Below are 18,436 nucleotides of genomic sequence, written 5' to 3' on the forward strand. Positions count from 1 at the left end.
CCAACTATAGCTGGGGTAAAATCTATATATCTATGTATATATATAAATTTGTAAAGGATTTAACTGCTTTCTTTTCTTCACGGCAATTTTTTTTATAATTTTCAAGTTATTTATTTAAATTATAATAAATTTATATAAAAAACTATTAAAAAATAATAATTATATAAATATTAAAAATTATATTAACTATTTTGAAAAAATATAAATTAATTAGTATTAAAAATAATTTTATATTTAGTCATTTAATTACTACAAATTATTTTTTTCACCCTACTATCATAAGAATTACTCTAAAAATTTAAATATATTTTTTAGAATTATAAATTGATATAATTTTTGTAAGAAATTTTTATTATTTTTACTCATTTATTTAATTACTTTATTTTTTCTTACTTTCTTTCATAAGAATTATACTAAAATTCTTAATATATTTTTAATTTAATTTTTATATATTTCTTTTATTCAATTTCATAAAAAAAAAAATTCTAATTTCATATTTTAATGTAAAGATTTATATATGTATCTACTTATGATTCATAAACGAATATATTAATGTTAATATCTAATTCACATAAATACTTTATGGCTAAATATATAAATAGATTTTTGAACTTATTTCGTTTTTGTAATTGGTCCTCTCAATTTTGATTCAATTAGACTTCTTAAATTTATGAATTGTTATTTTTAATCCCTCCACTAACGATAGTAATAAAAATTAATATTCTCACTAACGATGCTATTTATAATAGGCAAAATATATAATTAAATTATTAAATTTTATCTTATTTTTGTAATTGGCCCTAAACTCAACTTTGATTCAATTGCGCATATCAACTTCATGAGTTGTTATATTTAAATTCTTCATATGTGAAAGTTAAACGCTTTGGATTAACCTCTTGTGAAAAGTGTATTTCATTAATTCTAGTATATTGTTCATTGTACGTTAATATTATTTTATTAAAGAAAATAAAAAAATATTTTTCAAAGAATAAAAATAATAAAAAAAATATTTTTCAAAGAATAAAAATAATCCATTGTAATTCAATTTTTTTATCATCAAGTACAGACTATGCCCACAGTAGGAACCATAATAATGCAATATTTAATAGATTAAAAAAAATAATAAATTTTGTTTGATGACTAAAACTCATTATTTTACTTTTTTATTTTATTTATTTATTTTATATTTTAAATATATTATTATTTATTTAAATTTATATGTTTTTTGAATGGCGTGAAATACACACTCTTAATGTCTGTGATTGAAGGATTAAAAATAACAACCAGTAAAATAAATTAAGAGATTCAATTGAATCAAAGTTGAGTTATAAAGACTAATTGCAAAAAGAGACAAATTCAAGAAACTATTTATACATTTAACTATTATTTTATATTTTAAATATATTATTATTTTATTTAAATTTATATGTTTTTATATGAAATAAAATATACATGTATAACATATGTGATTGAAGAGTTAAAAACTAATAACCATAAAATTGAAAAATCCAATTTAATTAAAGTTGAAAACGTAGGACCAATTGTAGAAACGAGATAGATTCAAGAATCTATGTATTTAGCCATATTTTATTTATATAAAATCCCGCCAAAAAACAGTTACTGTAATCAATTCACTAATAACTATTTTTTATTCATATATTTATATTTATTTTTAAATATAATTAAAATACAAGTAAGAAACTTTTAAGAAAAATCATTTTTATAATTACTACAAAATTTATAATTATTAAATAATAGAACTTTCAATATACTATTTAATTCATAATTATTTATTTATTTCGATTAAAAATTTAATATTTTTTATATATTAAAAGTTTTAATTTTATATTTTTATATAAATTTATATTTAATATCTAAATAATTTATTTTTAACAATATGGTAAACACTTATATTAATTTTAATTCATTAAATCAGAGAAAAGATCTGTTGTATAGCCGGGAAACGTTTATCTTTCTCTACCGCTCAACTTTCAGACTTTTTCTTTTCTCTTTTTTTTTTTTTTTTCTTAAGAGAAAAAAATGTACTGTGAAATTTGAGCGCGTGATATCTGTAGCTAAAGACAATGACGTGTCAGGCCCTAATGGTAAGTAATCGGGCTCAAAACTTACACCCAGTTCTGGAATTTCTTTCAGCGACAAATGGTCAATTTTGCCCCCGAATTTATATTAAATAATAATACATTAGATTTAATTTTTTTTAGTGAACAGTTCTCTAAATTTACATTAAGAATCAAATATAATCAGTATAAATGTCTTTAGCAAATAATTTTTTGAATTTGTGTTCTTGAGTCAAATCCATTTAATTTAAAAATAATATTTATTTTATTAATTTACTGATATAATATTTAGTGATGTACTATACAACAGCATATTTAAAAAAAATTTAAAATTTAAAATTAATTACCTCAAAAAATAAAAAATTATAAGTCTATTTATTTCAAAAGTTGAAATTTTTCAAAAGTTAAAATTTATCTTATTTAATACTTGTTACTTTTGTGCTAATTAAATTTAAATTTTAAATTTTTTTGAATAAACTATTGCACTATATATTATATCAGTAAATTAATAAATGAATATTATTTTAAATTTTTATAATTAATTAAAAATTTAAAAAATCTAATATTATTTTATTTTTTAAAAAATATAAATTGAACGTATTGAACCATTAAATATAAATTCAGAAAGCTATTTATTAAAAAAAATTAAATTAGAAATATATGATCCTCAAACATAAATTCAAGAAGTAAATTGACCTCTTATCCTTTATTTTAGTGACTTTTTTTGTTTTTTTGGTTTTCCTTATAATTATTTTTTGAAAAAATAAAACTAGTAAAAGCTTACAAATTTATAGATATAAATATTCTATAATAATACCAATCTACCTTCAATGTTCTGATTTTGAATTTAGAAAAATGAATCAATTGAATATATTTTCATTTGTTACTCGGAGTTTTGATTTATTCCGAAATATGAAAAGGTGATAAAAATTCTAACTGATGTCTAATCTTCTATAAATAAAATAAATAGATAAGTAAATAAATATTAAATTAATTGATTATAGCTAGTCCTTTTATCGGACATGTTATTTGTCAGCACATTGATTTTAATCTAAAAAAACAAAATAAAAAAAAAACAAAAATTCAACTATAACCTGCTACATTTGAAATGGTAAAAGAATAAAAATAAAAATACAACATGGTAGCCTTTGGAATAAAATTACACAGTTGATCTGCATGATTCTCTAGTTTTGCAGCAGGGTTTTAACTCAACTTGTTGCAGCAGATGCTCTCTTGGTTGGATTGTACACACTGAATTCACCAAATTCCCTTCTGCCACTGGCAAAAACAGCGCTCACTATCAAATCCTTTGGACAAATAAAGACTAGTTTCAGTGGCTTAGTTTAAGCACATATCTATAGCAAATGAAAGATTTGAATTATATAAACACAAATCTCAAAACATGTATAGGAAAATTGACAAGTAGATATAACCATGCTTGCACATCTCCATGGTAATTAGGCATATGCAAATGCAGCTTACCAATATAGTGCTTTGTGTGTTATGTTCTGGACATTGTCTATAAAGAGCATGACATATTGCAATTCTATCCAATGGCAACACTACTGTTGCAAGCTTACAAGTGAACTAATTGTAGGTGTCAACTTAAAAAGTCCCTGAAATGAATCTTCTTTCAGAAGAATTTGCTGGTGCTAGATGCATTGAGTTAGTGGTGATGGCATCTCAAGGTATGGAATGGCGAGGGTCTGATCTGGGGCAATATAAATCTTGTAAAAGCATGATCGTGGTTCACATTACTTGCATGATGAAGCAACATACCTGTGCATTACATCCCAGCCAGCAGGTAAGAAACGAGGATGAACTGCCTCAACAAAAACTTGTCTCCATCTCTGACAAAATTCACGAATGCCGTCGTCCCCATATTCTTTCAGTAAATGCTCCACAACTTGCTTTCCATGTGGTCCATGTCCTAATAGAGATAATTTTGAATTATTTTTGGACAGGCCATGTCCACCATGTGTAGGATAATTTGAGCAAACTATTCCATTTGGTGGATTGATTTCACAGGTATCACCATCATTTCCAGCACAGATTTCTTTTCCATCAGAAACTTCATTTTCATTGGAATTCATATCCTTGTGAGCAGCAGCAGAGACATCTGCAACTTGTAGATTAGAAGAGACACCCACATCAGGGTCTGTTGTTTTGAAGAAGTCTTGATCTTCTTTTACTTCAGTTCGTAGCTCTGAGTTGATAGTTTGTGAACTATCTGGAGTATCAGTTATAGAGTTGTTCTCAACAGAAGATTTCACCATGGTAACATCATGCACCAATTCGTTGTTCGAACAAATATTATTGGCAGAACGTTTCAAAGACAATCCTCTCTTCTTCTCAAATCTTCTTCTCTCATGGGGACTCATTCCAACCAGCAAAGCTCTTTCCAAATCTTCCTGTGATATTTCCCTTCCTCCATAATATTGTGTAACAATCTACAAAAAGAAAAATATTCCCCATGAAAAGCTATATTTCTCGCATAACACAAATAACCAGCTGATAGCATCATATGTATGATGGTTGCATGAAAAATTTAAGGGATAAGTATATAAAAGTACCTTGTGGTTTCATCATTTTACAATTTTCAATATATGTGGTTTTTTTTTTAGACAAAAAGAGACACGTGGTTATAAATCGTGACAAAAGAAAATATTTTACCGTTAAAAAATCTCGATTTCCAAGGATTTAGCCATCTTTACTCTGATCAGTTATTATTATCATATTTCTCGTGTTTGATAATATGAGTTTAGAATTTAACTCCTCAAAACGTCATTTTTTTACTATTAAATCGATATCATCGAACTAATGACTTCTTAAATCGTGATTTAACAATCAAATATTAGAATTATGAGTTGTTAAGCTCCAAACTCGCGTTATCAAACACAAACAACATTGATAATGTAGAATTATAGAGAGATTTATGTTTAAAGATCTGTTAGCAATATTAGGGGCTAATATCTAGGAGATCTACAGCTAACAGATCAGTTTTTCTTATCCCATGATTTTAGGAGATTTGGTAGTCTGTTACCAAATCTGTAGATATAAGTTTCCTGTTTTATAGCTTTCAGTTTTAGGTATATAAAGAAGGGCCTGTAACCTTATTTTTAATATAATGGAATCTTACTCTTTCCTTCCACAAACAAGTTGGTATCAGAGCAATCTCTGAACCCTAATTCCCTCATATGACCAAATACGGGAAACGTGATTCAAGAGCTACCGTTTCCCAAATCACCTCCAATCAGGAAGCCATGGCTTCCAATAATGATAGTAACCTCATGCCCATTACAGGACACAAACTGAATGGGAACAACTATCTCCAATGGTCCCATTCCGTAATAATGTTCATATGCGGAAAGGGCAAAGATGATTATCTCACCGGAGATGCTGCCAAACCAAACAAGACGGATGAAAAGTTCAAAGTCTGGAATGCCGAAAATAATATGGTCATGTCATGGCTCATTAATTCCATGACAAATGACATTGGAGAAAACTTTCTTCTCTATGGAACAGCAAAGGAGATTTGGGATGCTGCCAAGGAAATATATTCTAACAATGAGAATACATCGGAATTATTCGAGGTGGAAAGTGTTCTTCATGACTTCCGCCAAGGAGAATTAACAGTGACTCAATACTTCAACACTCTCAATCGGTATTGGCAGTAGCTAGACTTATTCGAGGAGCACAATTGGAGCTGTCCGAATGATGGAATCAGGTATAGACAAATAATTGAACGGAAAAGAATATACAAATTTTTGATTGGATTAAATAAGAACCTTGATGAAGTACGAGGAAGAATTTTAGGATCCAAACCACTACCAAATATCTGAGAAGCTTTTTCAGAAGTTCGGAGAGAGGAAAGTCGAAAGAAGATCATGATGGAATCTCAAGATTCTATGACAAATCCTGAGAGTTCAGCACTTGTGGTGAGAGGGAATCCATCCAACAACAACAGCGATCACAGACCAAAGAAAGGGCGACCATGGTGTGATCATTGTCGACGTCCTGGTCACACCAAGGACAACTGCTGGAAGATTCATGGCAAACCAGCAGATTGGAGGCCTTCCCGGTTTGCCAATGACAAAGAAGGACGAGGCAACCTTGCTTCCATGGATGAACAACCTCCACCCGAACCAACTCCCTTCAGCAAGGAACAGATAGAGATCTTGCAGAAAATGTTCAGCCAATCCTTGCCTGCACCAGCTCCCACTGTAGTTGGTACCGGATCCCTGGCACAAAAAGGTAATTTTTTAAGTGCTCTAAATGCTAACAAGGAGAGGCTCAGTCCATGGATTATAGACTCAGGAGCTTCTGATCATATGACTGGAGATGAGAAGCTATTTTCAACTTACACCCCATGCTATAAAAATTTAACTGTGCGAATAGCTGATGGTTCACTCTCAAAGGTGGCTGGTACAGGCTCGGTTCAAATTTCAGAGAACATCACTCTTGATTCTGTTCTACTTGTACCAAAATTAAATTGCAATTTACTGTCCATTAGTAAACTCACTCGGGATCTCAACTGTGTTACTAAATTTGGCTCAAATCTGTGTGTATTTCAGGTCTTGGACTCAGGGAAGACGATTGGCAGTGCTAAGATGTGTTCGGGGCTCTATCTTCTAGAGGTTAATGATCCTCCTCAAGAAGCAATTCATCAATCAGATTGTTCAGTGTCCAGTAGTCCTGTTTCTTTGTCTGCGAGTCAGTCTAATAATGATAGTGCAATTATGTTATGGCACTATAGGTTAGGTCATCCAAATTTCTTGTATCTTGAAAAGTTGTTTCCTTCATTATTCCATAGTAAAAATCCAAATGAATTTCAATGTGAGATCTGTCAATTCTCTAAACATATTCGCAATTCTTATCCTAACAGATTCTACAAAGCATCTCAACCTTTTTCCATGATTCATAGTGATATATGGGGCCTTTCTAGGATAAAAAATGTTACTGGTTCTCGCTGGTTCATTTCATTTATTGATGATCACACTAGACTCACATGGGTATTCCTCAAGAAAGAAAAATCTGAGGCAAACCAGATCTTCAAAACCTTCAATACCATGATCCAAACACAATTCCAAACAAAAATTCAAATTCTGAAAACTGACAATGCCAAAGAGTATTTTAATTCCAGCCTTAATGATTATCTCATGAGTCATGGTATTGTTCACCAAAGTTCCTGTGTTAACACTCCTTAGCAAAATGGTATTGCCGAAAGAAAAAACCGGCATCTTCTTGATGTGGCTCGATCTCTTATGTACTCTACCCATGTACCAAAATATTTCTGGGGTGAAGCCATCCTTACTGCTGCATACCTCATAAATAGGATGCCATCTCGGATTCTTAACTTCCAGACTCCCTGTCAAATTCTCCTTCAGTACTTTCCCACTACTCGTCTCATCTCCACCATCCCATTCAAAGTTTTCGGGTGTTCAGCTTTTGTTCATGTCCATCAACAACACCGGGACAAACTTGATCCTAGAGCTCATAAATGTATTTTCCTTGGGTACTCTCCAACTCAAAAAGGATATAAATGCTACTCACCGGTCACTAAACAATTCTATCACTCCATGGATGTCACATTCTTTGAGCAACAACCTTATTTCCCCAAATCTGATATTCAGGGGGAGACTAATTTTATCCTAGACTATCAGCTTTGGGATATTGAAGAATCACCTCATGTCTCTCATAATTCTGACCAAACTTGCCCATCACTAAATCATGAATCACTTCCTCCTCAAAATCTCTCCCTTGAGTCTTCTTACTTCCTAGAACCTCCTACTCAAGATCAAGCCAACAATCCACTTCAAAATCTGGACACACCTCAAAATTTGGACACTATTCAATCAACAAAGAGTGATGAAGTGATTACCTACTCAAGGAGGAGAAAGAACCAAAAGGAGATGGAACAACAAGCATCTCTTGAGCAAACACAAGAGTCTGACTCAAGTCCTAGATCAAGTGAAGATCCACCAGGTAACACTAATCCTGAAACTAATGATGACAGTTGCCTTCCTATTGCTGTGAGAAAAGGGGTAAGATCATGCACAAAACATCCGATATACACATTTGTGTCATATGAAGGATTGTCACCGAAGTTCAAAGCTTTTGTTGCCAACCTCGACAACATCCAAGTTCCTAATAATATACAAGAAGCTCTCACCACCGAATGGAAATCAGCGGTGTATGAAGAAATTCATGCACTGTGAGAAAAATGGAACTTGGGAAATCTCTGACTTACCAACCGGAAATGGATCTTCACAGTAAAATATAATAAAGATGGGAGTGTTAATCGGTTCAAGGCACGACTGGTTGCAAAGGGATTCACCCAATCATATGGAATCGATTATGAGGAGACATTTGCTCCAGTAGCCAAGTTAAACACAGTTCGGGTTTTATTATCTTTGGCTGCAAACCTTGACTGGCCTCTCCACCAACTAGATGTCAAGAATGCCTTTCTAAATGGGGACCTAACTGAAGAAGTGTACATGGAAATTCCCCCCGGATTTGAGACACAAACTACATGCAACAAGGTTTGTAAACTTAGGAGATCGCTATATGGGCTCAAGCAATCTCCAAGAGCTTGGTTTGAAAGATTCACAAAGGTAGTGAAGAAGCATGGCTACTCTCAATGTCAGACGGACCATACACTATTTGTTAAACACTCTTCTGCAGGAAAACTTGCTGTTCTCATAGTGTATGTGGATGACATAATCCTAACAGGAGACTATGAAGAGGAAATCTGCACCACCAAAAGTTTACTAGCTGCAGAATTTGAAATCAAGGACCTTGGGAATCTTAAATATTTCCTAGGTATGGAGATTGCAAGGTCAAGAAAGGGAATCTCTGTCTCACAGAGAAAATATGTCCTAGATCTCTTAAAAGAGACTGGAATGCTCGGGTGTAAGCCGGTAGATACTCCTATGGATCCAACTATCAAACTAGGAGCTAAGGAAAATTGTGCACCCGTGGACAAAGGAAGATACCAAAGATTAGTAGGTAAACTAATATACCTATCTCACACACGACCGGACATTGGATTTTAGCATGGTAAGTCGATTCATGAACAATCCAAATGAAGAACACATGGAAGCTCGTGTATAGAATCCTGAGATACCTGAAACTAACACCAGGCTGAGGATTATTTTTTGAGAAGAACCAAAGAAGAGATATTGAAGTGTTCAGCGATGCAGATTGGGCAGGATCAGTTCAAGACCGAAGATCAACTTCAGGATATTGCACTTTTGTGTGGGAAATTTGGTCACTGGAGTAAGTAAGCGATCGATTGTATCGAAGCGGTCTGAATTCGGCAATGGCACACGGTATTTGTGAGGGAATTTGGTTAAAAAGGGTGCTAAAGGAATTAAAAATTTCAGATGAAGAACCTATGAAAATGTTCTGTGATAATCAATCAAAGAATCAGCATTGCCAAAAATCCGATTCATCATGATAGAACAAAACATGTGGAAATTGATCGACATTTTATAAAGGAGAAGATAGAGGAAGGAATAATCAAGATGTTATGCGTGCCTACATGTCTTCGGACAATGACATTCTTACCAAGGTTCTATCGAGAAAGGTGTTTGATGATCTGAGTTCCAAGTCAAGTTAATTAATATTTACCGCCCAAACTTGAGGGGGGAGTGTAGAATTATAGAGAGATTTATGTTTAAAGATCTGTTAGCAATATTAGGGGCTAATATCTAGGAGATCTACAGCTAACAGATCAGTTTTTCTTATCCTATGATTTTAGGAGATTTGGTAGTCTGTTACCGAAAATTTAAACAGTGATGCTGCTTTACATTTCTCTCCCCTAAATAAAGCATATTTGCAACATATGTGGAACTAAATAATTTCAGTACAATTTAAATAGGAAAACCACAATGTAATGATTACCACAGTTATGATGTCAGCAGCCTATGTTGTCCTATCAAGAAGAGTAACCTTAGACTAAGAAATTTCCGTCCAATTATGATTATCATAGTTAACCTAAATCTTCCAAAGCCGCTTTTGAAAGGAAAAGGTAGCTGTCTGACATCCCATAAGCATGACACCAAGCCACAAGTATGTTGCATCAAGAGAATCACAATATTATCATCAGCCAGAAAATAAAAAAGATAACGTAGAATCTAGGTCTTACAAAATAAACACTCCAAAGATTGATTTTTTGCTGGTTCATCAACAACAGACACTAGTTACTACTGCACTGAGTTTTCTGCTGAATAAATATTTCGTTGCTTAGTTTTTCATATTGGACTAAATCCAAATCATTGGTTGAAGGTTGACTTAATTAAACTATATTGCCATATTTTTTGCAATTGGTTGTCAAAATTTCTTTACCCTAACCACAACATGATAAGATGAGGAAAAAAAAATTGACAGCCCAAGGCACGGTACATGTCTCATTCATTAAAAAACCAGATAAAAGGAGATGAATGGCTATAAACTTAGATTCAGATTCAGAAAAATAAGACTATATACTGACCTGTGTCAGTTCCTCTCGGCGCTTGGGTGGCATTCTTGGTCCATGGCGCAACAGAGCCATAGCAGCTGTGCGCAATTGTAAAGGAGATACTCCAGCCTCCTCGGCAGTCATCAGTGATGAAGATGACTCAGATATGATAGCGCTTTCTTTAGAATCAACTACTTTCCGAACAAACAATGGAATTCCAAATTCTACAGCTACATGTCTTTTGTATTTCTCAGCGGCAGCATGAGCAACTTCATGACAGTCCACACAAAGGAGGACAATATCATGAGACCTATGGCTTTTCAAATGCTCAGGGAAGTGTATTCTGTAGCATGAAGGAATTATTCGATAGCGTAAGTAATGACTTCCTTCGCCACAGCCGACACATATATTTCTCTTGCTTTGGATGTAGAAATCATTGTCTTCATCTTCTGGACGGCCCTTAGGCTCAAAAAGAAGCCTGATGGCAGGAGGGTTTTCATCAACAAGTATTGCAAGCTCTCGATGGAGGTACCTATAATGCAATAACCAGGAAGCATTAAGAGCAGCAAGTTTCTAGTTTCTAGAACAAAGATTTTAGAATTTTCAGCCACTAACCATTCAAGCTTTCTTCGATCACAGTAACAAAGCAAACGTCCATCATTTGCATAGATCCTACAATTATGATATACTGGAGATTTGCAAGAGAACTTCTGGACAAACAATTCTCGTGAACGTGAAGCCTTCCGAGCAACTTGCTTAGAACTTTTAAATCCATTTTTCTTGGACATTGATCTATTTGTTAATCTCACATCACAGCTAATGAGTAATGCATAATTATAAACAGACAACGGGCAGCTCCCATTTGGACCCAGGCATTTTTGCAAAAGCAGTGAGAAAATATCATCAAGGTTGCTTTTATTCTCCTGGATTAAGCAACAAAAATCATAAAAATGGCTGCAAACAACAGGGGATGGAGATGGCTGAGACGAAATACAATTCATTGGATCCATATTATCAGCTTGAGCTATGGTGTCATATATTTCCATTGCATTTGTTGAAACCTTGTTCGCAAGTGAAACAATAGCCTGGTCTGATAATACAAACCTTAAGCCCTCATCATGTACACGAGCCTGAAAGGAAATCCAACGCACATGATTTGATTAGACAACAAAAATGCAAAAACAAATCCCACACTGAAAGAATGCAACAGGTGCAATATTTGCAATAAACTACAAATTTGGGAAAGAAGCCCTAGGAAAATTCTCTTGAAAGCACCTAATATAATATTAAATATCCAGCTACCACAGTTAACAGCAAGGGGGCAAATGGCTGGACATTACCGAGTTCTAAGTATTAATTCAATAATTAGTTCTAAGTCCTATAACTCAACTAGTTAATCAAGAAGGTATTTGCAGAGATACTTTAACTCAACTAGTTAATCAAGAAGGTATTCGCACAGATATTCCAACTCAACTAGTTAATAAAAAAGGTAGTTTAAGGATAGGGGAAGGTGACATTTATCAGTTCATACTCAAAGGTCTAGACAAGCTGATGTCGTGATCTCCATATATCCAATAGTATATAACTTAATTATTAAGCCATAACTGCGTATACCAATTTGCAACAGAATGATGCTACTATCCTTTTTAGTCCTAAACATTAAATTATTTTGCTAGGCACTTGATAGCCAGAAGACCAAGAAAATTACTTCTAGGAGGGTGCACTAGCAATTATGAGTCATCACCATAAGATTAGCATCCTTTGGATCCTGCATGGTGGTGCCATGGCTAAAAGCATGGTTAAAATGTGACAAGCATTTGATTGCAAATACTTCTATCTTATGCTGTCAAAAACTAGAGGAAAGTTTTTTGAATAGACCATCAGTATGAAACAGAACCTAAGCTAAAAGGCAAGCAATAAGTTCTTTGTTTTTAAAGATCTGATTCAGAGATTAAACTATATGTCGCCATTAAGCAGGTTTCACATAGATATATATATGACTAGGTAATCTTCTGTTCTTCTGATATGAAACGGCGAGTAATTTTCTTATAAGAGGCGAAAATTATTCAACATTAAGATGCCAACAAACAAAATAAAGTTAACACTTCTTTTTTTCCAAATCCTAATAACCAAAATGCAGTAATGCTATTCTCCATCAACAAATATTACTGAAATAGTTCACTGACCATCAATTCTCTCCACGTGCACAAGCGTCTCACTAGATCCTGAAATTAACATTGTAACATTAGTATGTGTTAAAAGTTACTCAAAATGGCCTGCTCTAATAACCATACACAGAGTAGCACACCTGTATCTCACATGAAACTGATGAACCTCCTTGATCATTCAAATAACGAGAAAAAAGTGATGATGCAGCAGCATCACCCGGAAATTCTTCAACCTCTTTTGTGTATAGTTGCATACAAATCATGTTTGAACGGCGACTAGCCTCAAGAATAAACTTTAATTTGACATCCGGATAAGAATATGAATTATCTGGTGCATTAACATGTTTAGCTCCTTTATGCTATGAGGAACAGCTGATAAACATTTGAATGGTAATCGACATATAAATGTGTAATGCATGAGCAAGGACCAAAGTAACTTTATTATTTTTAACCTACACTCTTCTGCTAATATTCCTTCTAGAAGCAAGCCCCTATCCTCTTTCCCCAAATACCAAAGAAGCATTTGAATCTCGATAAACAATATTTATTGTTTTAGATTTTAATAATTTGTTAGTGATGCAATCATTTCATTTTTCTCAACATCTATAAAAATACTCAAGATAAAAACAAAGGCTGAAAAAAGAGCACATTATATAGACATACCATTGTCTTTTTGTTTGAGCTCAGCGATTAAACAACTTGCAATATACAACAGATAATGTGCATCTGTTAGAGCATATTGTAACATCTCTGCAGGCAATGGGCGCTGCCTCCAGTCTTCACGCTACAATTCAACATGAGAAACTATTTCGTGATTCATAACAAAGTCATCAAATATATGAAAAGGTCGCGGAGTTCTCTCAGAAGAGATAACTAATAAGCTCCATCACATGGAGCAAGATGCATAAGCTTTAGAAGTTTCAACCCCAAACCTGTAGTAATTTGTTGGTGGATACACCACAATAAGTTTCAAGCAAGTATGCCAGTGATTTCTGTGGCTTTGACAGAACTTCACATGCCTGTGATATAAAGTACCATATAATTGCAGTGAGTCGTAACAGTATCTTTTTAATAATTAAAGCACTAATTCTATAGATAAGGATTCGCCAATATAAAATGATAGTATGACATTTAACATTCGCTCATGCAAACAAATAACATAGAACCTCACCTTTGCAGTGTCAAATAAATTAACAACATAAATATGGAAGTCTCTTTGCAGCCAAAGTATATCGTTATCACCTCCATGGAACACCTAGAACACAAATGTTACCATCAATGGCAAGACACAAAACTTGCACTAGAAATGCTACACACTAATGAACGTCCTTTCATGTAACTGCTTAATGACTTTACCTTGCAAATTTTAGGATTTGCAAAAACTGCACCAAGAATACCCATTGCATCATGCAATGCAATTGTATCCAATAAATAATCTTCCTTCTGAGTGGAAATCTACTAATACAATAAATTTTCATCAGAACCGGAAAAAATACACAATGTAAGCAAGAGATAATTGAATTGAAATGCACATTATAACCTGAACAAGAGCAGTGAAACCAAGAAAGGAACGTAAGCTATGCTGCTCAGTATCAACAGCAAAAACGCTCTGGTTACTCAGTTCATCAGTTAGCTCCTTTAATTGAGACTCAGTCTCGACCCATACATAATCATCCTTCATTTCCTTCAAATCCACGATGCTGTTTATCTCAAATCCAAATTCAATTCCACTATTCTCTATCAATGCTGAAATCTCCCTTTCATAGGGATGTGAACTCGAAGAATTTCCTGACATAGCATCAAAACCTGAATACTAAGAATTAATAGTTTGTTTGGAATGTCTAAAAATGAAATAATTCACTTCAATTCTATTATGCCAAAAGTGACCTGATTGTGCAAGAATTTTAATCAAATTTTATTTCTTCGAACTTAGTACAAACAAGCCTTTAACTGAATAAACTGCTACTTACATGTGTCAAAAATCCTATCATTCAACTCTTTACTGGAATGAAAACAGCGATAAACTATATCTTTGGAGAAAACAGTACCGTTTTTGTTCCCATGTAACTTCAAGTGCTTGAACTGAGAGAACGAGTTATCAGCTAAAACACGCTTGAAAGAACATTGCGGTTTTTGGTCGGAATGTAAATAACATGAACTTGAACTGCATTTTTGCCTCTGGCGGCGTCTGTTACGATACTGCCTCGTGAAAACAAATGAAATTGCTGCAAGAGAAACTATGGCGATCGCGATTCTAATCTTTTCTTTGTACTCCATTTTTTCTTCTGTTTTCTTCTCTCCGCCGCCAATGGTGGCGCGAGGGTTTAAGGAGGCGGACGGAGGGGGAAAATTGAGGTTTATGCGGTGGCTTGAGTTGAAATGGGCCAATATGGAGGATTGGGCTTTCGAGGCCCAAGACAAGGTAACCGCTCTTCAGTTTTTCAAAATTCAGTTACTCAAAGTCTTTAGTTTGATTGAAGAAATAGAAAAGAAGATAAAAACAATGGAACCTACTAATTCCCAAGGGAGTGAAGTTGATTTTCCAATGGAAGCAATTGCACTTTCAACTCCACCGAAGACGAAAGCGCCGGCCAAGCAAGAATCCGAGGACGGCGGAGGAAATAAATCCGAAGGAGAAAACAAGACTGCAAAAAGATTGGGAAATATTTTGGTTACAGTAAAGGGGAAATTTGCAGCAATTATAAAACTTGTTGAGGATAAATGGCTAAAACAATGCGGCTTCTCTGCTTATTCTGACACAACAAGGGCTTACCAGATTTGGCCAGGGAACAATGTATGCCCTATTTGTTATGAAAGTTATACATTGCATTGCATTTTTTGGAAGTCGGTTACTGCCAATTCTTGATTTTGGTTTGGTGTGTTTGTGTGTGTATGTGCAGGTGTTTCTCTTCCATGGGCGGCTAGTGTGTGGGCCGGATCCTAGAGGATTACTGTTGACAACTGTTTCAATAGTAATCACAAGTTGGATCTTTGCTGTGTATAATGATGATGATTTACGACTCCATTCTACTCTTATTGTCACACTCTCTTTGATTCTCACAACAAGTGTTCGTCTTTCTTCCATGGTTTTCTGCTTCGTTTATGTTTCTTTTTTTTTTTTTTTCTCTCTAAGATTTAAAAAGCACGCTCTGACGCAAATTGGAAAATTGAAAATAATGGATTATAAAGGCTATAGAATTCTCTCTGGAAGCGAGTAGCCTTATACTGTTGTTTGAATGCAGGTACTTGTCAACTTGTTTCTAGTGAGTTCAACTGATCCAGGGATTATTGCCAGAAACTATCAAACACCTTTGGAGGAAATCGGTACGAGCGAAGGTAGCAGAAGAAAGAAAGTAACAATCAATGGTGTGGAATTAAAACTCAAATACTGCGGAATTTGCAAGATTTTTAGGCCTCCAAGGAGTTGCCATTGTGCCATCTGCAACAACTGTGTAGAGAAATTCGACCACCATTGCCCATGGATTGGACAATGTGTTGCACTGGTATATACATAAATATATAGATAGATAGATAGATAATGCAAGCTTATACATAAAATTATTATATTTGTTAATGTGAATCTGAGTTTGTGCAGCGAAACTATCGATTCTACATGACATTTGTGATCTCTGCTTTGAATTTCTTTATCTATATATTCGTATTCTCTTTCTGGAGAATCCAACGAAGAATGTCTAGGATTGGCTCTGGATTGATTGGGATGCTTATGAACTGTCCTGAAACACTGGCACTAGTTTTGTTCAGTTTCGCTGCTATTTGGTTCCTGGGCGGCCTTGCTATCTTCCATGTCTACTTAATTGCCATTAATCAGGTTGGTTCAATTTCTATCAAATTCGAAAACCCTTTGTGAATTCCATGTGCACCCAATTCATTAAATAACGTATTCAGGTTATTCGTTTCTGAAATTTTTTCCTTTTTTTTTTCTTGGGGAGGGTGCAGACTGCATATGAGAATTTCAGACAATTCTATGTGGGGTGTCGAAATCCATTTGATAAGGGAATTTTAAGTAATATTAAGGAGGCTTTATTTTCAGCATTGCCTCCTTCTGGAGTTGATTTTCGTGAAGTAGTACCAAGTGGACATCCAAATGCCGCAAGAGAACTGGTGTAAGTGTAATATTAAGAAGGTGACAATCTTTTTGATCATGAATTTGTATATGTTATATATCATTTCAGATTGAATTTATTAATGAATGATATTATAAAAATAAATTTGTATATCAACAATAATTATTATTATTATTATTATTATTATTTTGTTTTTGCAGCACTGCCTATTTTCATCATATCATATTCTGCACTTCAGTTCCTGTAAGCACAGTTCCTTTTTGTCTTCAGACAAAAGCAAAAGGGAATTAAAGCATAGTAGAGTAAAAATTAAATCCTCTTTGAGTCAAGCCAAAGACATCTAATTTGCACAACTTTGATATGGTTATCTGTGTTAACTGATAACTGAAATAAATTGAATTAACCTGGAAGACCACAATAAATTGAATTAGCTAGAAAATGCCATAACGCTGCCACAATTTCTACTATACTCATTCATGATGGGTTGTTTCCACTTGTCATCATGGGTTCCAATGAACATAAAAGTGATTTTGAATATATTGTTTCAAAAATTTGTTCCTTGTAATATGATAACAGTAATTTCTTAGATCACCAGAATGATTTTACTTATATTCGATTGAAAATATGACTTGGCCTTGTCTCATTGTTTAGCCAGTTGGAAATCTTCTGTATAGATTTGCATTCGTCAATCCGGCTAATATAATTAAATTATTTGATGAGTTTGATATACTTAATTTAATGGATTTTTAACTTAAATCCATTTTGTTTATGTATCAATAATATTTATACTTTTAAAAAAGATTTGCCAAGATCTTTTTTTAAGTTAGTTTTTTTTTTTTATAAAAATACGCTAGTTTTTTTTTTTATCATTTTCTCCCAACCTTTTCTTTTCCCTTCGTAACTTTCTTTTATGATTTATTTAATTTATTATAATGATCTTTCTCTTCCACATGCAAATGAAAGAATAAATTTCTCTATCATGAATTGTCCTATTATAAAAGTAATTTTTTTTAAAATTATTATTGACATACTATCTACCACCTCAATTCTTATGAAAGTATATAACTTCTCAAGATTATAATATATATATATATATATACACATATATATACATATATATACATACATATATATATATATATACATACATATATATATATATACATACATATATATATATATATATATATATATATATATATATATATATATATATATATATATATATATATGTGCATATTTGACCTTAATGATTTAGCGTTTTGTCATATGGGACTCATTTTTTTTTTTTGGCTCAATTGTGACCTTAAGATTAAAAAACAAACCGTTTATACACTTTCTGTAATACCAAACCAATTTTCACTTTCTCTTGTTAGCCTTTGGCTGACGTGTTTTTAAACTTACTGAGACATAAGTAAATGACGAGGTGTTTACCTCCAACGAAACCCTAAAATACAACTACCCAAAATTAATCTCCAAATTGATTTTTTAGAACCCTAAATTGATTTCTCAAATGATTGAAAATCTCTAACACTAATAGAACGCCGTTTTAGAAATGAAATCCTCTCTCGTTATGAAAAAAGTTTTAGAGACATTGAAGGAAAAGTTTTAGTAGAAAGAAGATTCTACTGATAGAAACAAGAG

General features: G+C 33.2%; 3 protein-coding genes across 5 annotated transcripts; 2 read left to right on the forward strand and 1 right to left on the reverse strand.

Annotated features, from left to right (window-relative positions):
• Positions 1-3,049: 3,049 nt before the first annotated feature.
• Positions 3,050-14,984, reverse strand: LOC8274839 (protein RRP6-like 3). Of its 3 annotated transcripts, none has more exons than XM_015722386.3 (12): positions 14,756-14,984; positions 14,248-14,495; positions 14,064-14,162; positions 13,879-13,962; positions 13,640-13,726; positions 13,371-13,491; positions 12,848-13,035; positions 12,726-12,764; positions 11,155-11,669; positions 10,573-11,071; positions 3,858-4,528; positions 3,050-3,356 (listed from the first exon to the last, which is right to left on the reverse strand). In XM_015722386.3, the coding sequence occupies exons 1-12, from the start codon at positions 14,982-14,984 to the stop codon at positions 3,287-3,289; spliced, it is 2,850 nt and encodes a 949-aa protein (XP_015577872.1). In that variant the 3' UTR covers positions 3,050-3,286. The 3 variants fall into 3 exon arrangements, with proteins under 3 accessions (XP_015577872.1, XP_015577871.1, XP_015577873.1); XM_015722385.3 differs by having other exon boundaries at positions 14,248-14,513; XM_015722387.3 differs by having other exon boundaries at positions 3,050-3,385; positions 14,248-14,513.
• LOC125370712 lies at positions 5,439-6,734 on the forward strand. The gene is made up of 2 exons (XM_048377256.1): positions 5,439-6,332; positions 6,653-6,734. Exons 1-2 carry the CDS (start codon positions 5,966-5,968, stop codon positions 6,685-6,687), a joined length of 402 nt encoding a protein of 133 aa, XP_048233213.1. The 5' UTR covers positions 5,439-5,965; the 3' UTR covers positions 6,688-6,734.
• Positions 14,947-17,007, forward strand: LOC8274840 (probable protein S-acyltransferase 1). The gene is made up of 5 exons (XM_015722389.3): positions 14,947-15,501; positions 15,608-15,775; positions 15,950-16,210; positions 16,303-16,536; positions 16,665-17,007. Exons 1-5 carry the CDS (start codon positions 14,947-14,949, stop codon positions 16,833-16,835), a joined length of 1,389 nt encoding a protein of 462 aa, XP_015577875.1. The 3' UTR covers positions 16,836-17,007.
• The last annotated feature ends 1,429 nt before the right edge of the window (positions 17,008-18,436 follow it).

Source organism: Ricinus communis, chromosome 7 (assembly GCF_019578655.1).
Source record: "Ricinus communis isolate WT05 ecotype wild-type chromosome 7, ASM1957865v1, whole genome shotgun sequence".
NCBI classification, from domain to species: Eukaryota; Viridiplantae; Streptophyta; class Magnoliopsida; order Malpighiales; family Euphorbiaceae; genus Ricinus; species Ricinus communis.

Coding starts and splice junctions, on each gene's coding strand:
- LOC125370712 (XM_048377256.1), top strand. CDS start 5,966: ATGATGGAATCTCAAGATTCTATGACAAATCCTGAGAGTTCAGCACTT. Junction 6,333..6,652: donor CGGATCCCTGGCACAAAAAG/GTAATTTTTTAA, acceptor TGTGTATTTCAG/GTCTTGGACTCAGGGAAGAC.
- LOC8274840 (XM_015722389.3), top strand. CDS start 14,947: ATGGCGATCGCGATTCTAATCTTTTCTTTGTACTCCATTTTTTCTTCT. Junction 15,502..15,607: donor AGATTTGGCCAGGGAACAAT/GTATGCCCTATT, acceptor GTGTATGTGCAG/GTGTTTCTCTTCCATGGGCG. Junction 15,776..15,949: donor CTTTGATTCTCACAACAAGT/GTTCGTCTTTCT, acceptor GTTTGAATGCAG/GTACTTGTCAACTTGTTTCT.
- LOC8274839 (XM_015722385.3), bottom strand. CDS start 14,984: ATGGAGTACAAAGAAAAGATTAGAATCGCGATCGCCATAGTTTCTCTT. Junction 11,670..12,725: donor GCACGTGGAGAGAATTGATG/GTCAGTGAACTA, acceptor ATTTCCTTTCAG/GCTCGTGTACATGATGAGGG. Junction 4,529..10,572: donor GCCGAGAGGAACTGACACAG/GTCAGTATATAG, acceptor TTCTTTTTGTAG/ATTGTTACACAATATTATGG.